The 14,408-nt window shown below is 38.4% G+C and overlaps 1 protein-coding gene across 3 annotated transcripts in view; it reads right to left on the reverse strand.

Moving 5' to 3' along the window:
• Positions 1–4,603: 4,603 nt before the first annotated feature.
• LOC125679325 (sodium- and chloride-dependent glycine transporter 1-like) overlaps positions 4,604–14,408 on the reverse strand; it is a 37,321-nt gene continuing 27,516 nt past the window's right edge. For all 3 annotated transcript variants that reach the window (XM_048918453.2, XM_056162127.1, XM_056162131.1), the window contains 7 exons: positions 13,839–13,963; positions 12,237–12,349; positions 11,888–12,019; positions 10,529–10,628; positions 6,014–6,114; positions 4,941–5,117; positions 4,604–4,856 (listed from right to left, as the gene is read on the reverse strand). In XM_048918453.2, coding sequence (XP_048774410.2) covers positions 4,764–4,856; positions 4,941–5,117; positions 6,014–6,114; positions 10,529–10,628; positions 11,888–12,019; positions 12,237–12,349; positions 13,839–13,963 — 841 coding nt within the window. In that variant the 3' untranslated portion in view covers positions 4,604–4,763. The remainder of the gene's footprint in view (positions 4,857–4,940; positions 5,118–6,013; positions 6,115–10,528; positions 10,629–11,887; positions 12,020–12,236; positions 12,350–13,838; positions 13,964–14,408) is intronic.

Genomic DNA, 14,408 nt, shown 5'->3' on the forward strand with positions numbered 1-14,408 from the left:
TCATAACTTCTATTGGTAAATATTTGAGCTTTCATATTGTACATGAGCATTTCTTGTGACAAGATATTTGTCCTTGTGACCTTGGCCATTATCATGGGCATTTGTGTTTCACAAACAAACACATCTTCTTAAACTTTCATTTAATCTGTAATTGGGTATTTATGGATACAGTTCTTTTTAAAACAAAACCAAAAAAGAAAACCAACCTCAGTTTTAGTATTATTTTCTGCCTTTTGTTATGTATTTATTGTTCTTTGTTTTAATTTGATTTCATTGTGTTACATGTAAAACGCTTTAAGGTAATTGTCTTCATTAGATAAAGCGGTAGATAAATGTATAATAAATATTAATAATAATAATAATAATTCTATCATGGTTATTGCAAAGATCAAAGGAATACTGCGGTCATTATTCTACGATATACCTTCATACGTATTAACGGAAAAATCGTTAAAACGCATCAAAGATGCATATGGCCGAGTTGCAGTTTGGAAAAATATGCACGCTTACATTCACGAAGTAAAAACATGCACGTATTTAATATAATTTATAAGTATGAAGCTTTGAATGACCGCAATAGGTATTTAGTGTGATAATGACCTTCACCTATGGATTTCAAAATCAACACGAATCTTGAATGTCATCAGGATTTGATCGATGTTTTCCGCCACACTCAACAATTTGTCAGTTATCTGGTGGCGCCCAGTTTTTATTGGTGGAAGAGAGAACACAGATACAATGTCATAAGCGTAGCTTGGGTTCGAATATTACCGAGGCAGGGGGTCAGTTATCGACATTTTAACAACGTAAAAGGTTGTTTTTTTTTTTTTTACCGAGGCAGCCTCAATGGAAGCTACGCCACTGAATGTACCTGGGAAAAGACCACCGACCTTCCGAAAGTAAACTGGAAAACTTTCTCACTTACCGGTGCGAGCGAGATTCGAACCTATCAGGATTTGAAGTCTGATAAACATGCAGCAGCAAGTACATGTATAAAAGAGGCAAGCTCAAATCTACAGCATATAGTGAAAAAAGAGACCTTGACCTTAAAATAAATAGGAACCTTCCTCTTTTGGATGTGATCAAAATATGCAAGTCTGACAAAGACGGACCAAGTAGTGGGAATTTTAGAGACCGGACAAGCTCAGATCTATGGCATTTAGTGACAGTGACCTCAAAATTAATAGGAACTTTCCCTTTTTGGACGATATCACGTTATGTAAGTTTCACAAAGATGTCCCTAGTAGTATGAAAGTTAGAGATCGGACAAGCTAATTGTGGACGCCGACTGAACGCCCATCCTTCTCCAATTTAAAAGCCAAGATTTGCTACGCAACTCCGCTAAAAATTGATACACATCTCGCTTGCACTTCGAGTTTTGCTAATGCAAATTTTATAATCATAACAAGAGTACCGCAAACAGTACAATTTACGCCCGTCAGACTGTGAAATTCAACCTGGAAGCATATTGTGGACTCTGAATTGACACAACACATATTCTAAATAGAAGAGCCTTGAAGTGGGTTATGGTGCACCAATCCATCTGACATGTGAACTGATTATGTATTTCTCTGAGAGTGAAGTTGTGACAAGTGTCAATGCAATATCTATCTATGATGATAAAAAGTCCAGGAAATTATCTGACCTACATATATGTACTTTTAACCCTAAAGTAAGTCATGGTGCACCAACTCAGTTGAAATGTTGGAAATGTGAACTGATTATGTATTTCTCTGAAGGGGAGGGACTAAATTTCAGAGCAATACCTGTAACGATATAAAAAAAAAATCTGGAAAATTGACCTACTTCCACTCCTAAAGTACTGTAGTGCGCCAATCCAGCTGAAATGCTAACTGCACTTGTATTCCTCCAAGAGTAAGCCTATGACTAATTTTCTGTATCCATAATGACAAAAGCCCGGAAAATGGTTTGACCTATTTTTAGCGCAAAAGTAGGTCAAAGATGGACCAATCCAGCTGAATTGCAAACTGAACTTGGAATCCTCGAAGAGAAAGTCTGTGACTAAATTTCAGGGTAATATCTGTATCCATAATGAAAAAAGCCTGGAAAACTGACCTATTTGTAGGCCAATCCAGCTGAAATGCAAACTAACACACCGTTGAGCGGTTTCGGAGGAGTTGCGTCCACAAAGTGTTCCTATAGTGTAACATGTACTACTACACATGATGACTATTAATCCTACAAATTATGAACAAAATTCGTTGAGCGGTTTTGGAGGAGTTGCGTCCACAAAGTATTCCTATAGTGTAGCATGTACAAATTCAACAAAGTACCATAACTCCTGTAACAAGAGCTGTTTGTAAAACACAAATGCCCCCCCCCCCCCCCCCCCCCCCCATGGTGCAAAATTGAAAAGGGTTATACACACACACATCATTTAATTGAGAGTAGTATCATTAATTCAAAATATTGAGCAGACAATATAATATCTTCCTATGTCCAGAGTGGATTGACCATATGACCTCAAAATCAACAGGGGTCATCAACTCCTGAAGATGTACCAGTGTACCAAGTTTGATGTCTGTCAAGCAAAGGGTTATCAAGATATTAAACAAACAGTATATTCGTATGTCCAGTTTGACCCTTCACCATGTGACCTCAAAATGATTAGTAGTCATCTTCTCCTGAACATGTACCAGTGTACCAAGTTTGATGTCTGTCAAGCAAAATATTCTCATGATACTGAGAGGACTCTATATTCCTATGTCCAGTTTGACCCTTGCCCTTTGACCATGTGACCTCAAAATCAATAGGTGTCATCTTCTCCTGATGATGTACCAGTGTACCAAGTTTGATGTCTGTCAAGCAAAGGGTTCTCAAGATATTGAGCGGACAGTATATTTCTATGTCCAGTTTGACCCTTGACCTTGAACCATGTGACCTCAAATTGAATAGGGGTCATTTTCTCATGAAGATGTAACAGTGTACCAAGTTCGATGTCTGTCAAGCAAAGGGTTCTCAAGATATTGCGCAGACAGTATATTCTTATGTCCAGTTTGACCCTTGACCATGTGACCTCAAAATCAAAATTGATGTCTGTCAAGCAAAGGATTCTCGAGATATTGAGTGGTCAATATATTTCTATGTCCAGTTTGACCCTTGACCTCAAAATCAATAGGGGTCGTCTACTCCTTAAGATGTACCAAGTCTGATATCTGTCAAGCAAAGGGTTCTCAAGATATTGAGCGGACATTATATTCCTATGTCCAGAGTAGATTGACCCTTAACATTTAAGCTTTTGACCTGAAAAACAATAGGGGTCCTCTTCTTTTCATAACCAGCCCACATATGAAATATCATTACGATCAAGTGAATGGTTCTCAAGATATTGAGCGGACAACATGTGGTCTACCGACAGACCGACCGACAGGTCCAAACGAATATGCCCCTCTTCTTTGAAAGGGGGCATAAAACTTGTCGAATCAAAATAGCAGCAAAATAGGATCAACTACACATGGTGACTAACAATCCTACTTAATATGAACAAAATCCGTTGAGCGGTTTCTGAGGAGTTGCGTCCACAAAGTGAAGTGGGACGGACGCAAGGACACCGGTATTTTTATGTCCCCTTCCGCGTTGCGGTGGTGGACAACAAGTCCGAGAAACTGTTTGACTTACTGATAGCCTTAAAGTAGGTCAAGGATGGACCAATCCAGCTGAAATGCAAATCATTCTAACAATTCTTGAAGGAGAAATTGTGACAAAATTTCAAAGTTGTACATGCATCCGTTACAGGAAAAAGGTCTGGAAAACATGACCCAGACGGACGGAGAGCTATCCAGACAGACGCACGAACTGCGCCATAATATAATACGTCATTAATTCTTCTTCATTGCGGATATATTGCGCCGATATTTACATGTAGTCAAAGGCTTCCTCACAGGAATACAAGCTAAGTTTGCATTTCAGCTGGATTGGTCCATCCCTGACCTACTTTTGGGCTGAAAATAGGTCAAAGTTTTCCGGGCTGTTTTCATAACGAATACAGATATTGCCCTCATATTTAGTCATAGGCTTATTACTCTTGGAGGAATACAAGTGCAGTTAACATTTCAGCTGGATTGGTGCACTATGACCGACTTTATGGGTAGAGGTAGGTCAAACAGTTTTCCAGATTGTTTTTGTATGGTCAAAGCTATTGTTCTGAAATTTTGTCACAACCTCCCTTTCGGAGAAATACATAATCAGTTCACATTTCAACTTAATTGTTGCACCATGACCTACTTTAGGGCTAGAAGTAGATCAAATGGGTTCCTGGACTTTTTATCATCATAGATATATATTGCACGGACGTTTTGTCACAACCTCCCTCTCGGAGAAATACATGATCAGTTCACATGTCAGATGGATTGGTGCACCATGACACACTTTAATGCTTTTCTATTCAGAATGTGTGTTGTATCAATTCAGAGTGCATAACATGCTTCCAGGTTGAATTTCACAGTCCGACGGGCGTATATTGTACCGTTTGCGGCACTCTTGTTGTTTCTTTTTATCTCTTAACTTTTGGACGACTATATTCCAAGCTCGCAATGCTTCTGAAGTTAAGTATTTCACTCTCTTGCATAAAATACAACGCACATTACTACAAAAACCTTTATTTGATTTACAGACATCACTTCCTGGTTGTTAAGGATTCAATTGTAATTTATCTCATAAACATATTTGTGTGGCCTTTACAAGGAAAAAGATATTATGTAATACCTATCACATGTTTAGAGAAACAATTAAGTAAATTTAGATTAAATAAGTGTTTTCCTCATCTCCAAGTTTTCAAGTGAAGGTTGTCTCGAGGGTTTCCATTTCTGAGTTGGTCGTATAGAATGCCGAAATCTCTGTAGAAATGCATTAATATTTCATTGAAATAAATTGGTCTAGGAATACAAGAATATTGGAGAGATTAGAAGCTCAAAATTTACTTGAAGAAGAGGTTCCGAGTTATCTCCTGTGTTTAAGAGTGTTGATATAATTCCTACAGGTATAGATACTAATGACGATATGGCGATCAACCATCCTATCCCCACGGCATATGTTGGGTATTTGTATTCACCGTACGTCACGGGGGAGTAACGAACCAGACTCACTATCCAGATGAGCTACACAGAAATAGAATAATGGTGAAGATAACGAACAGTGATCAATCTCATAACTCCTATGAAGGTGAAGATAACGAACAGTGATCAATCTCATAACTCCTATAAAGGTGAAGATAACGAACAGTGATCAATCTCATAACTTCTATAAGTAATACAAAATAGATAGTTGGGCAAACATGGACCCCTAGATATACTAGAGGTGGGTTCAGGTGCCTAGAAATAAACATCCCCTGTCGACCAATCACACCCGCTGTGAGCTATATGAAAGGAGAAGATTACGAGCAGTGACCAATCTCACAAGCAATACAGAATAGAGTTGGGCAAACACGGACCCCTGGATATACCAGAGGTGGGATCAGGTGTCTAGGAGGAGTAAGCATCCCCTTTCGACCGTCACACCCGCCATGTGCCCTGTATCTTAGATCAGGTAAACAGGGGTATCCGTAGTCAAAATCAATGTGCCAAGAACGGCCTAACAATCAGTATGAAACACGTGAGACAGCATTTAACCCAATGATAGACTAAATTGGCAAACTAGATCGTTATAACGACCATAGAACTTGAGAAATGCTGACTTTAGAAACCCCTGCAACATCAATTTGTTTGCCAGTAGCCTGCTTCGATTTAAAAACTGATCGAACGCAGAACAAGCTCTTACGTATGGAATCAGTTGGGACACAAACACCACTTATTGCATTCTAAATTTCTTGAGTGTCTATTTATTTGCTTTTAAAAATATATCTACATGTACAGGTATAAAGAATATTAAACATTGCCTACAGTCACATCCTTTTTATCTTTATGAATAATATATATTTAAATTATAGTAATAACAGATACTGCACAGCGATATTAGGAACATTGTTGACTGTTTAAAAAGCGATAGAAAGCATTACCAATACAACCAGAGGCGATATGCATAGCCACATGATTTTCCATACTGGGTTTGGTCTGTATCCAATCATCATTTCCAAATCTTTGTAAATTCTATCCACACCTAAAAACCATATGGACTTGCATACAGGCGTTTTGGTATCCAGGTGGGGCCAAAATGGTCAGTTATTAAATGTGTGAATAAACATTTTTAAATTGAAAAGAAATGGATAGAGCAGGCAGTCTTTTACCAAAATTGTAAATTTGATGATCCCCAAAGTAAGAGTTCTGACCCCAGGGTAGGGCCAAACTTAATATATAGTATTTATGTCTAAGTTTGCCGATACTGTATAAAATCTAAACGCATACTTGTAGATGTTTTAATGTTAATACACCTATTATTTAAAGCCTGTCATCAGTTTATGCACTTTTGAAGGCAGTGAAGTTTTATTGATTGATTATTGTTTTTCGTCCCCCTCCAGAATATTTCACTCAAATGGAGACGTCACCACTGCCGGTGAAGGGCTGCAAAAATTTAGGCCTATGCTCGGCGCTCATGGCCATTGAGCAGGGAGGGATCTTTATCGTGCCACACCTGCTGTGACACGGGACCTCGGTTTTTGTGGTCTCATCCGAAGGACCGCCCCATTTAGTCGCCTCTTACGACAAGCAAGGGGCACTGAGGACCTATTCTAACCCGGATCCTCACGGGACTATTACACTGGATCACATGAGTCATATTTATCACAATGGATCACACGAGTCATTAACTATACATCACATTCTTTTAGAATGTAGTGATTTTACGCCCATACGAAATAAACTTTTAATAGTGTGCAATCAATGAAAGAACTTTTTACAAATATCGACAATCATTATATTATACAATATTTACAAGAATGCAACTTTTACAGAAAAATTGGAAAATTTTTATAATGCAACTGTTTACATACACGAATTGTTTTTTTAACCTGTTTATAAACATGCATTTTTAAATTTTATGCCCGGCGGATGTCCGTTAAATGGTGTCCCGTGTCAAGGATTGCAACCCCCTTGGCACGCAAAAGATCGTTTCCCTGATGTTCGAAAAAAAGTAGGCTCACTGGGGGCCGTCAGGGAAACTCAAACACTCACGACCAAACATAATTGAATTAGCTAACCGCCGTAAAATGGCTGAAATATTGCCAAAACGGCGTAAAACCTCAATCAATCAATCTTTTACATTAAAAAGCGTAAAGATGGGATTGTGTTCAACTACAAACCAGGCATGAATATCTGAATTAGTTTCATGAGCAATTGAATTGATTTGCGATTAATGGCCGAAAGGTTAGAGCGTTCGCCCCGCATGCGGTAGGCTGGGGTTCGAATCCCGGCCGTGACAGACCCAAGTCGTTAAAACACGTAGTGAGAGTTTCACCGCCAAACGCTCGGCATCAAGTGTGAATGTCACGGGTCCTCGGAGATGACCTTGAAAACGGATGTCCCGTATCACAGTAGGCGTGGCACGCTAACGAACCCACGCTGCTCAATGGCCGTAAGCGCCGAGCATAGGCCTAAATTTGAAGCCCTTCACCGGTCTTAGTGACGTCTCCATTCGTTAAGCAAGATACAACCAATCAATCAATCCTGAGGTTTGCGCAATATCTTGAAAATATTATATTTAACATATGAAATATATAGCCATGCGAGAAACAATCCTTTTAACGAACTACTGCAAATTGAGCAAGTACATATTATAGATACTCACTGCATGTTATGGGGAAACAAAGCACTACCACACGATTCAAATAGAATTTTTCCCCTCTGTACACAAGTACATTGTAGATAATTTAAGGTTTGAATAGTATAATTTTCAAAATATATAGCTGGATTTTAAAGTGTTTGTATGACAGTTTTAGCCTTTAGAAATGCATTGTATTTAAGTATAATGGAGAGGATCATTGTGTAGTTGCAAAACTTGTATCCAATCCATTTTATGTATTATAAAATAAAATAAGTTCAAATTAAAATGTCTTGTATATGTTTATGCGTTCATTAGAATTTTACGCTATTGTGTATTTTGTCAGATTCATGTCAATTTGTACCCATCTTGCATTTCTATATTCAATGTGGCACAGATTCACAACGTTGTGCTTTCTTTTCAACCAAGAAATGTTTGTGAAACATATATGCCCCAATGAAAATGGTTAAACACATGCATGATTTGATTGATAGTAGAGCCAAAGTAATTCAAGAGTCCAGTGGGAATCCGGGTTAGAAAAGGTCCTCAGTACCCCTTGCTTGTCGTAAGAGGCGAATAAATGGGACAGTCCTTCGGATGATATAGCAAAAACGGAGGTCCCGTGTCATAGCAGGTGTGGCACGATAAAGATCCATTCCTGCTCAAAGGCGGTAAGCGTCGAGCATAGACCTAAATTCTGCAGCCCCTCACCGGCAGTGGTGATGTCTCCATATGAGTGAAACATTCTCGAGTGGGATGTTAAACAATATCAAATCAATCAATCAACCAATTCAAGATATTGAGCAGACAATATCTATCCATGTCCAGAGAGGATTGACCATGTGGCCTAAAAATCAATAAGGGTTATATACTCCTTATGCTGTACCAGTGTACTAAGTTTGGTGTCAATCAAGCATATTAGTCTTAAATATCGGAGATAATATCTTACTACATGTATCTGTAGTTTAAACCTTGACCATATGAAGCCAAAGTTTATAAGGGTCACTTATGATGAAACAGTCTACCAAGTTTGATGTCTGTCAAGCAAAGGGTTCTCAATATATTGAATGGACAGTATCTTCCTTTGTCCCGTTTGACCCTTAACCTTTGACCTCAAAATCAATAGAGGTCATCTACTCTCTACGATGTACCAGTGTACCAAGTTTGATGTCTCAAGCAAAGGGTTCTCAAGAAATTGTGCAGACAGTAATTTACTATGTCGAGTTTTACCCTTAACCTTTGACCTCAAAATCAGTAGGATTCATCTCTTGAAAATGGACCAGTGTACCAAGTTTGATGTATGTCAAGCAAAGATTTCACAATATATTGAGTAGACAGTATCTTCCTATGCCCAGTTTGACCTTTGACCCCAAAATCAATATTGGTCATCTACTCCTTACGATGTACCAAGTTTGATGTCTGTCGAGCAAAGGGTTCTCAAGATATTGAGCAGACAGTATATTCTTATATCCAATTTGATCCTTGCCCTTTGACCATGTGACCTCACAATCAACGGGGGTCATCTTCTCCAAAAGATGTACCAGTGTACAAAGTTCAATGTCTGTCAAGCAAAAGGTTCTCTAAACATTGAGTGGTCAGTAGATTCCTATGTTCAGTTTTGACCCTTGACCATGTGACCTCAAAATCAGGACGGGTCATCTACTCCACACAATTTATCAGTGTACCAAGTTTAATGTCTGTCAAGTTATCTCAAGATATTGAGAGGACAGCATCTTCCTATGTAGATTGACCCTTGACCTTAAAATAAATTGAGGTCCTCTTCTACTCGTAACCAAGTCACACGTGACAGGGATTAAAATTAACGGTCGCCCGTGGCGACTAAATATTGGTACGGGCAACGAAAACTTCGTAAGGCACCGGCCCGGTTGGCGACCAGAATTTCCTCTATGTCCAATGTTCTGATATCGGTAATAAACATGGTTTCTCATTGAAATCATAGTTTGTGTTTTTTATCTTTTTAAATAAAATAATAAAAAATACCATCGGCGAAGCTCTATACGATTTTTTTCACAAGGTGTCTTACGTAGCAATATTACGGAATTTTAAATTGTGCATTTGGGTATCTACATTTACGTTGCGTGGTATGTTTCCTGTTAGTTAAGTCGCACATGGGCGAAGATTAGCCCGATTAAGAAAATCCGAAAAGCATCATGTAGGGATTTGTTGAAGGGCTAAAGGCTCCCGATCCCACAAATAAACGAAAGACAGAAAAAATAAAAACTACGAACTAACAAGAAAGAGAAAATTTCGTGGAAGGAAAACAGACCGTGGTTGGAGTTAGACGATGAGCTAGGCATGTTTTGCACGTTCCCCAAACATGGAAAATGAAATAGAACATGAGTTAGAGTAAATGCAGTGAATAATAAATAATAAAGTGAATGTTTCTGACAAAATGTGTTTTTCGTTATATGGGCTGGTAAATCCCATTCTGGGCTGGTGAAATTTGAAAGTTGGTAGCCCGTTTGGCTACTTAATTTCAATCCCTGCATGAAATATCATTACGACGAAATGAATGGTTCTAAATATATTGAGCGGACATTTGGTCTACCGACCCACCTAACGACGAGTGAAAGGTGAAGATAACGAACAGTGATAAATCTCACAACTCGTATAAGGTTGAAAAGGGGGCATAATAAAAATATCACAGGATAATATAGACATAAGACCATAAAATTACTTCAACTAGATATAACTTTTAGAAAAAAAGATTCATTATCATCATTTTCTTAATGAATTTATTTTACTTTAATATATTTACAATAGCATGTGTTTTTAAAAACATCTTTTAATACTGTACCATAACACCAGGCCAATGACGTTACTTCTATGAGTGCTAACAGCATGACCGACACACTGGTACAGTACCAGTCTATAAGCGTTAGAACGTACACACCTCCCTACAAATATAAAACACAATGGAGTAAAATTAACATTCTTGAAAGACAAGCTTTACACTACCATATCAATTAGATATAGACTCGATGATGTTAAGGTCAAGAAAAGCGGATTTATAAGCTTCCAATGTTGGGTAATATATATAAAAAAACAATCCTGGCATATTATTCCATAACTGTGAACCGCAAATTGTAAAAGATCTTTTAGAATATTGTGTCTTTGCCCTCTGGATATATAATGAATTAGTTTGACTTAATCTGGTAGATCAACGGCTAATTCCGTGAACATACTGAACAACATATAAATAATCGGGAGATAGACCATGTAAAACGTTAAAGACAAGAACGATAGTTCTATTTACAAAATAGTCCTACAGATGCTTCCTCCTGAGTTGCTGCATCATTTATATTGTAGATGTATACAAATTTCTATTTAAAATCAATCTAGCAGCTCGCTTTTGAAGTCTGCATAATTTGTAAAGACCGTCCTTGTTTTTCATGTTGCCCCAAACAGTAGATAACGAAAAGTGATCAATCTCATAACTCCTATAAGCAATACAAAATAGATAGTTGGGCAAACGCGGACCTCTGGACACATCAGAGGTGGGATCAGGTGCCTAAGAGGAGTAAGCATCCCCTGTAGACTGGTCATACCCGCCGGGAACCCTATATCCTGAACAGGTAATCGGAGTTATCCGTAGTCAAAATCAGTGTATAAGAACGGCCTAACAATCGGTATGAAACACGTCAGACAGCATTTGACCCAATGATAGGTTGTAACATCTGTTCCGTGATTGACAGCGCAATGCTGTTATACATATTGCAAACTCGAAGGGTCAATCCTCTCGCAAGCAATAGCTGAACGATGTTTTGTATATATTATCTCGTGTTTATATAACCATTACACATCCATCGGTCGCGGTAGCGACATGGTAGAACGTTCGCGTCGTAACCGGGAGGTCGTGAGTTCGAGCCTCGCGTCAAACCTACACGACGTAAACATAGGCAGCGATTTACAGATCAAGTTGAGCTTCCACTTTTGTCACGATTGACCCACATTTTAGAAGTTATCTCACCACACCAGTGAAAACCAGGAGTAAACACCGACTTTAACAGTCTGGATAACTAGAGAAGAGTTTAAGGGAGCTTTACTTCATAGTTATTATCAGAAATTGTACTTTTAATAAAATGAAAACAAAATGAAGATGACATATGAGCTTGGATGGAGACCACCACTTTGCCTTGTGTGTGTTCCTACATACCTGTGTGATACAAGGGATTCCTAGTAGAAAGCTAACCAAACACAATACTCCGGTTAATACAGTATTCCATTTGTTTAAAGCTTTCGGGAAATTATCCAGAAGAGCAGCTGTCAAAGTCTGAATATGAACCATCTAAAAAACACAAGTCAGTCATCACACCGAAACAAATTTCAGCTATATGGAGTATGTTCTGAATTAGATTATTTCATTTTTTGCATCATTCATTTAAAAACAAATTGTATCATTAGAAATGCTGCCTTTCCTCAATCCTGTATACAAAACGGATAGGATCACCTCTTATAATGACACATGTGAACAAAATGTTCTACACAGTTACAATACGTTTTACCTGGCTATCAAGTCCGACAATGAAGAGCATGAAAAAGAAGAGAACTGCCCATATCTGGGGAAAGGGGAGCTTAGAAACTGCCTCAGGGTAAGCGATGAATGATATTCCTGGACCTAGAGGGAAACAAATATAACATATTGTCTTATATTTATATTTAATTGTTATTTTCCTTATCAAATCTGTTCTTACACAAGAGAGCTTCAACTATGTACATTCAATATTTCTGTTCTATATTTTCGAATTTATTTGTCAATAATGCGTAAAGCAGTTGACAGTACTTGGTAAGATGTAACCGACCCGCGCGGTTTATGTGAACTGCCGACGCATTAGAGACAATTTATGTCAATTTTCCTTTATCCTTGTCGTATTAAGCACAAGAAATTAATGAAAAGCTGACTGTAATTTTTTTAAAAAGTTTTTTCAGTGAATCATTACACAAACCCAAAAGAAACCGCTGACCTTCTCTGTCAATGAGGAATTCATGTGATCACCCGTCTGCTCTTCCGTTTAGTGTTCTTACTTTACGTAACATGGTTGTAAATGTGTATATTATAGACCGCAAAACGCGTTCATCAGTCATTATACCCCCCGCAACAAGTTGGGGGGGGGGGGGGGTATACTGGAATCGGGTTGTCCGTCTGTCTGTCCGTCCGTCCGTCTGTAGACGCAATGGTTTCCGGGCTCTAAAGCATTATCCTTTCCACCTACCGTCACCATATCATATATATGGACTACCCATGGGATGAAGATGTTCCCTATCGATTTTGGGGTCCAAAGGTCAAGCGCACTGGACATCGAAGTAGCAATATGGTTTCCGGGCTCTAAAGCGTTATCCTTTCAACCTACAGTCACCATATCATATATATGGACTACCCATGGGAGGAAGATGTTCCCTATCGATTTTGGGGTCAAAAGGTCAAAGGTCACGCGCACTGGACATCGAAGTAGCAATATGGTTCGGTTTGTCATGCCATTTGTTTTTTACACTCAGAAAAGAGGTAGTTTATACCTATTATCAACACCCTTTGGGAGATTGGGGTAGGCGGGGGGTATTCTTAGTGAGCATTGCTCACAGTACCTCTTGTTTCACTTGGTGTTGATGTATATTTTAAAAAAATGAAATTTGTTATTTAGAGAGATGATTGATTGAATATTGTTTAACACCCCACTCAAGAATATTTCACTCATATGGAGACGTCACCATTGCCGGTGAAGGGCTGCAAAATTTAGACCTATGCTCGGCGCTTATGGCCTTTGGTAGGGAGGGATCTTTAACGTAACACACCTGCTGTGACACAGGACCTCGGTTTTTGCGGTCTCATCCGAAGGACCGCCCCCATTTAGTTGCCATTTACGACAAGCAAGGGGTACTGAGGACCTATTCCAACCTGGATCCCCACTGGACTATAGAGATGACGATCACGCCATATGCATAATGATGACAACAGTCACACCTCATTGTTTTACTAAAGTATCTAAAAGTTAAAGCGCATTGCACTCTCACAGCAGTTTTTTTAAAGTAAAGAATCTTTCCTTGAAATTCTTATAATTGGTTGTATATTGATCAATATTACATTCATATAATCACAAACGCTCACTTACCGCTATCAACAACTTTATCAACAGGTACACCAGCTTCATGGGCCATAACACCCAACGTCACAAACACCACGCAGCCGGCGAAAACGCTTGTCAAAACGTCCAGAATTGGTAATATCATAGCATCCCTGCGGATCAGAAAATTTCATCAAAATTAATATATTGTGGGAAAACTTCATTTTATTCTAATATAGCAATGTAGGTCTCCACTCAAACATTCATGATTTGAATTCTGTTTACATCTTATATACAGTGTGTTATATTCCTTGCAAGTTCATCAGATCATACTAAATGTCCGTGAATATTCAAAGTTATTAGCGCATTTACACACTGATTACAGTGATAAAGGGGTAGTAAAGTCTGTGTTTTAATTAACTAACAGTACAGGATTTCAGGTGTCTTTTAGTTACTGTGTACACACGTTTCTGCACATATTCCGAACAATATAAATACGTTTTAACAAATATACCATCAATCATTGGCGAACACTAGTAGACTCTAAATGAATATATTCGAATTACGGTGCTCTTTAACCTATATTTGATTAAAAACAGTAGGTACGACAACCCATCG

Source organism: Ostrea edulis, chromosome 1 (genome assembly GCF_947568905.1).
Source record: "Ostrea edulis chromosome 1, xbOstEdul1.1, whole genome shotgun sequence".
NCBI lineage: Eukaryota > Metazoa > Mollusca > Bivalvia > Ostreida > Ostreidae > Ostrea > Ostrea edulis.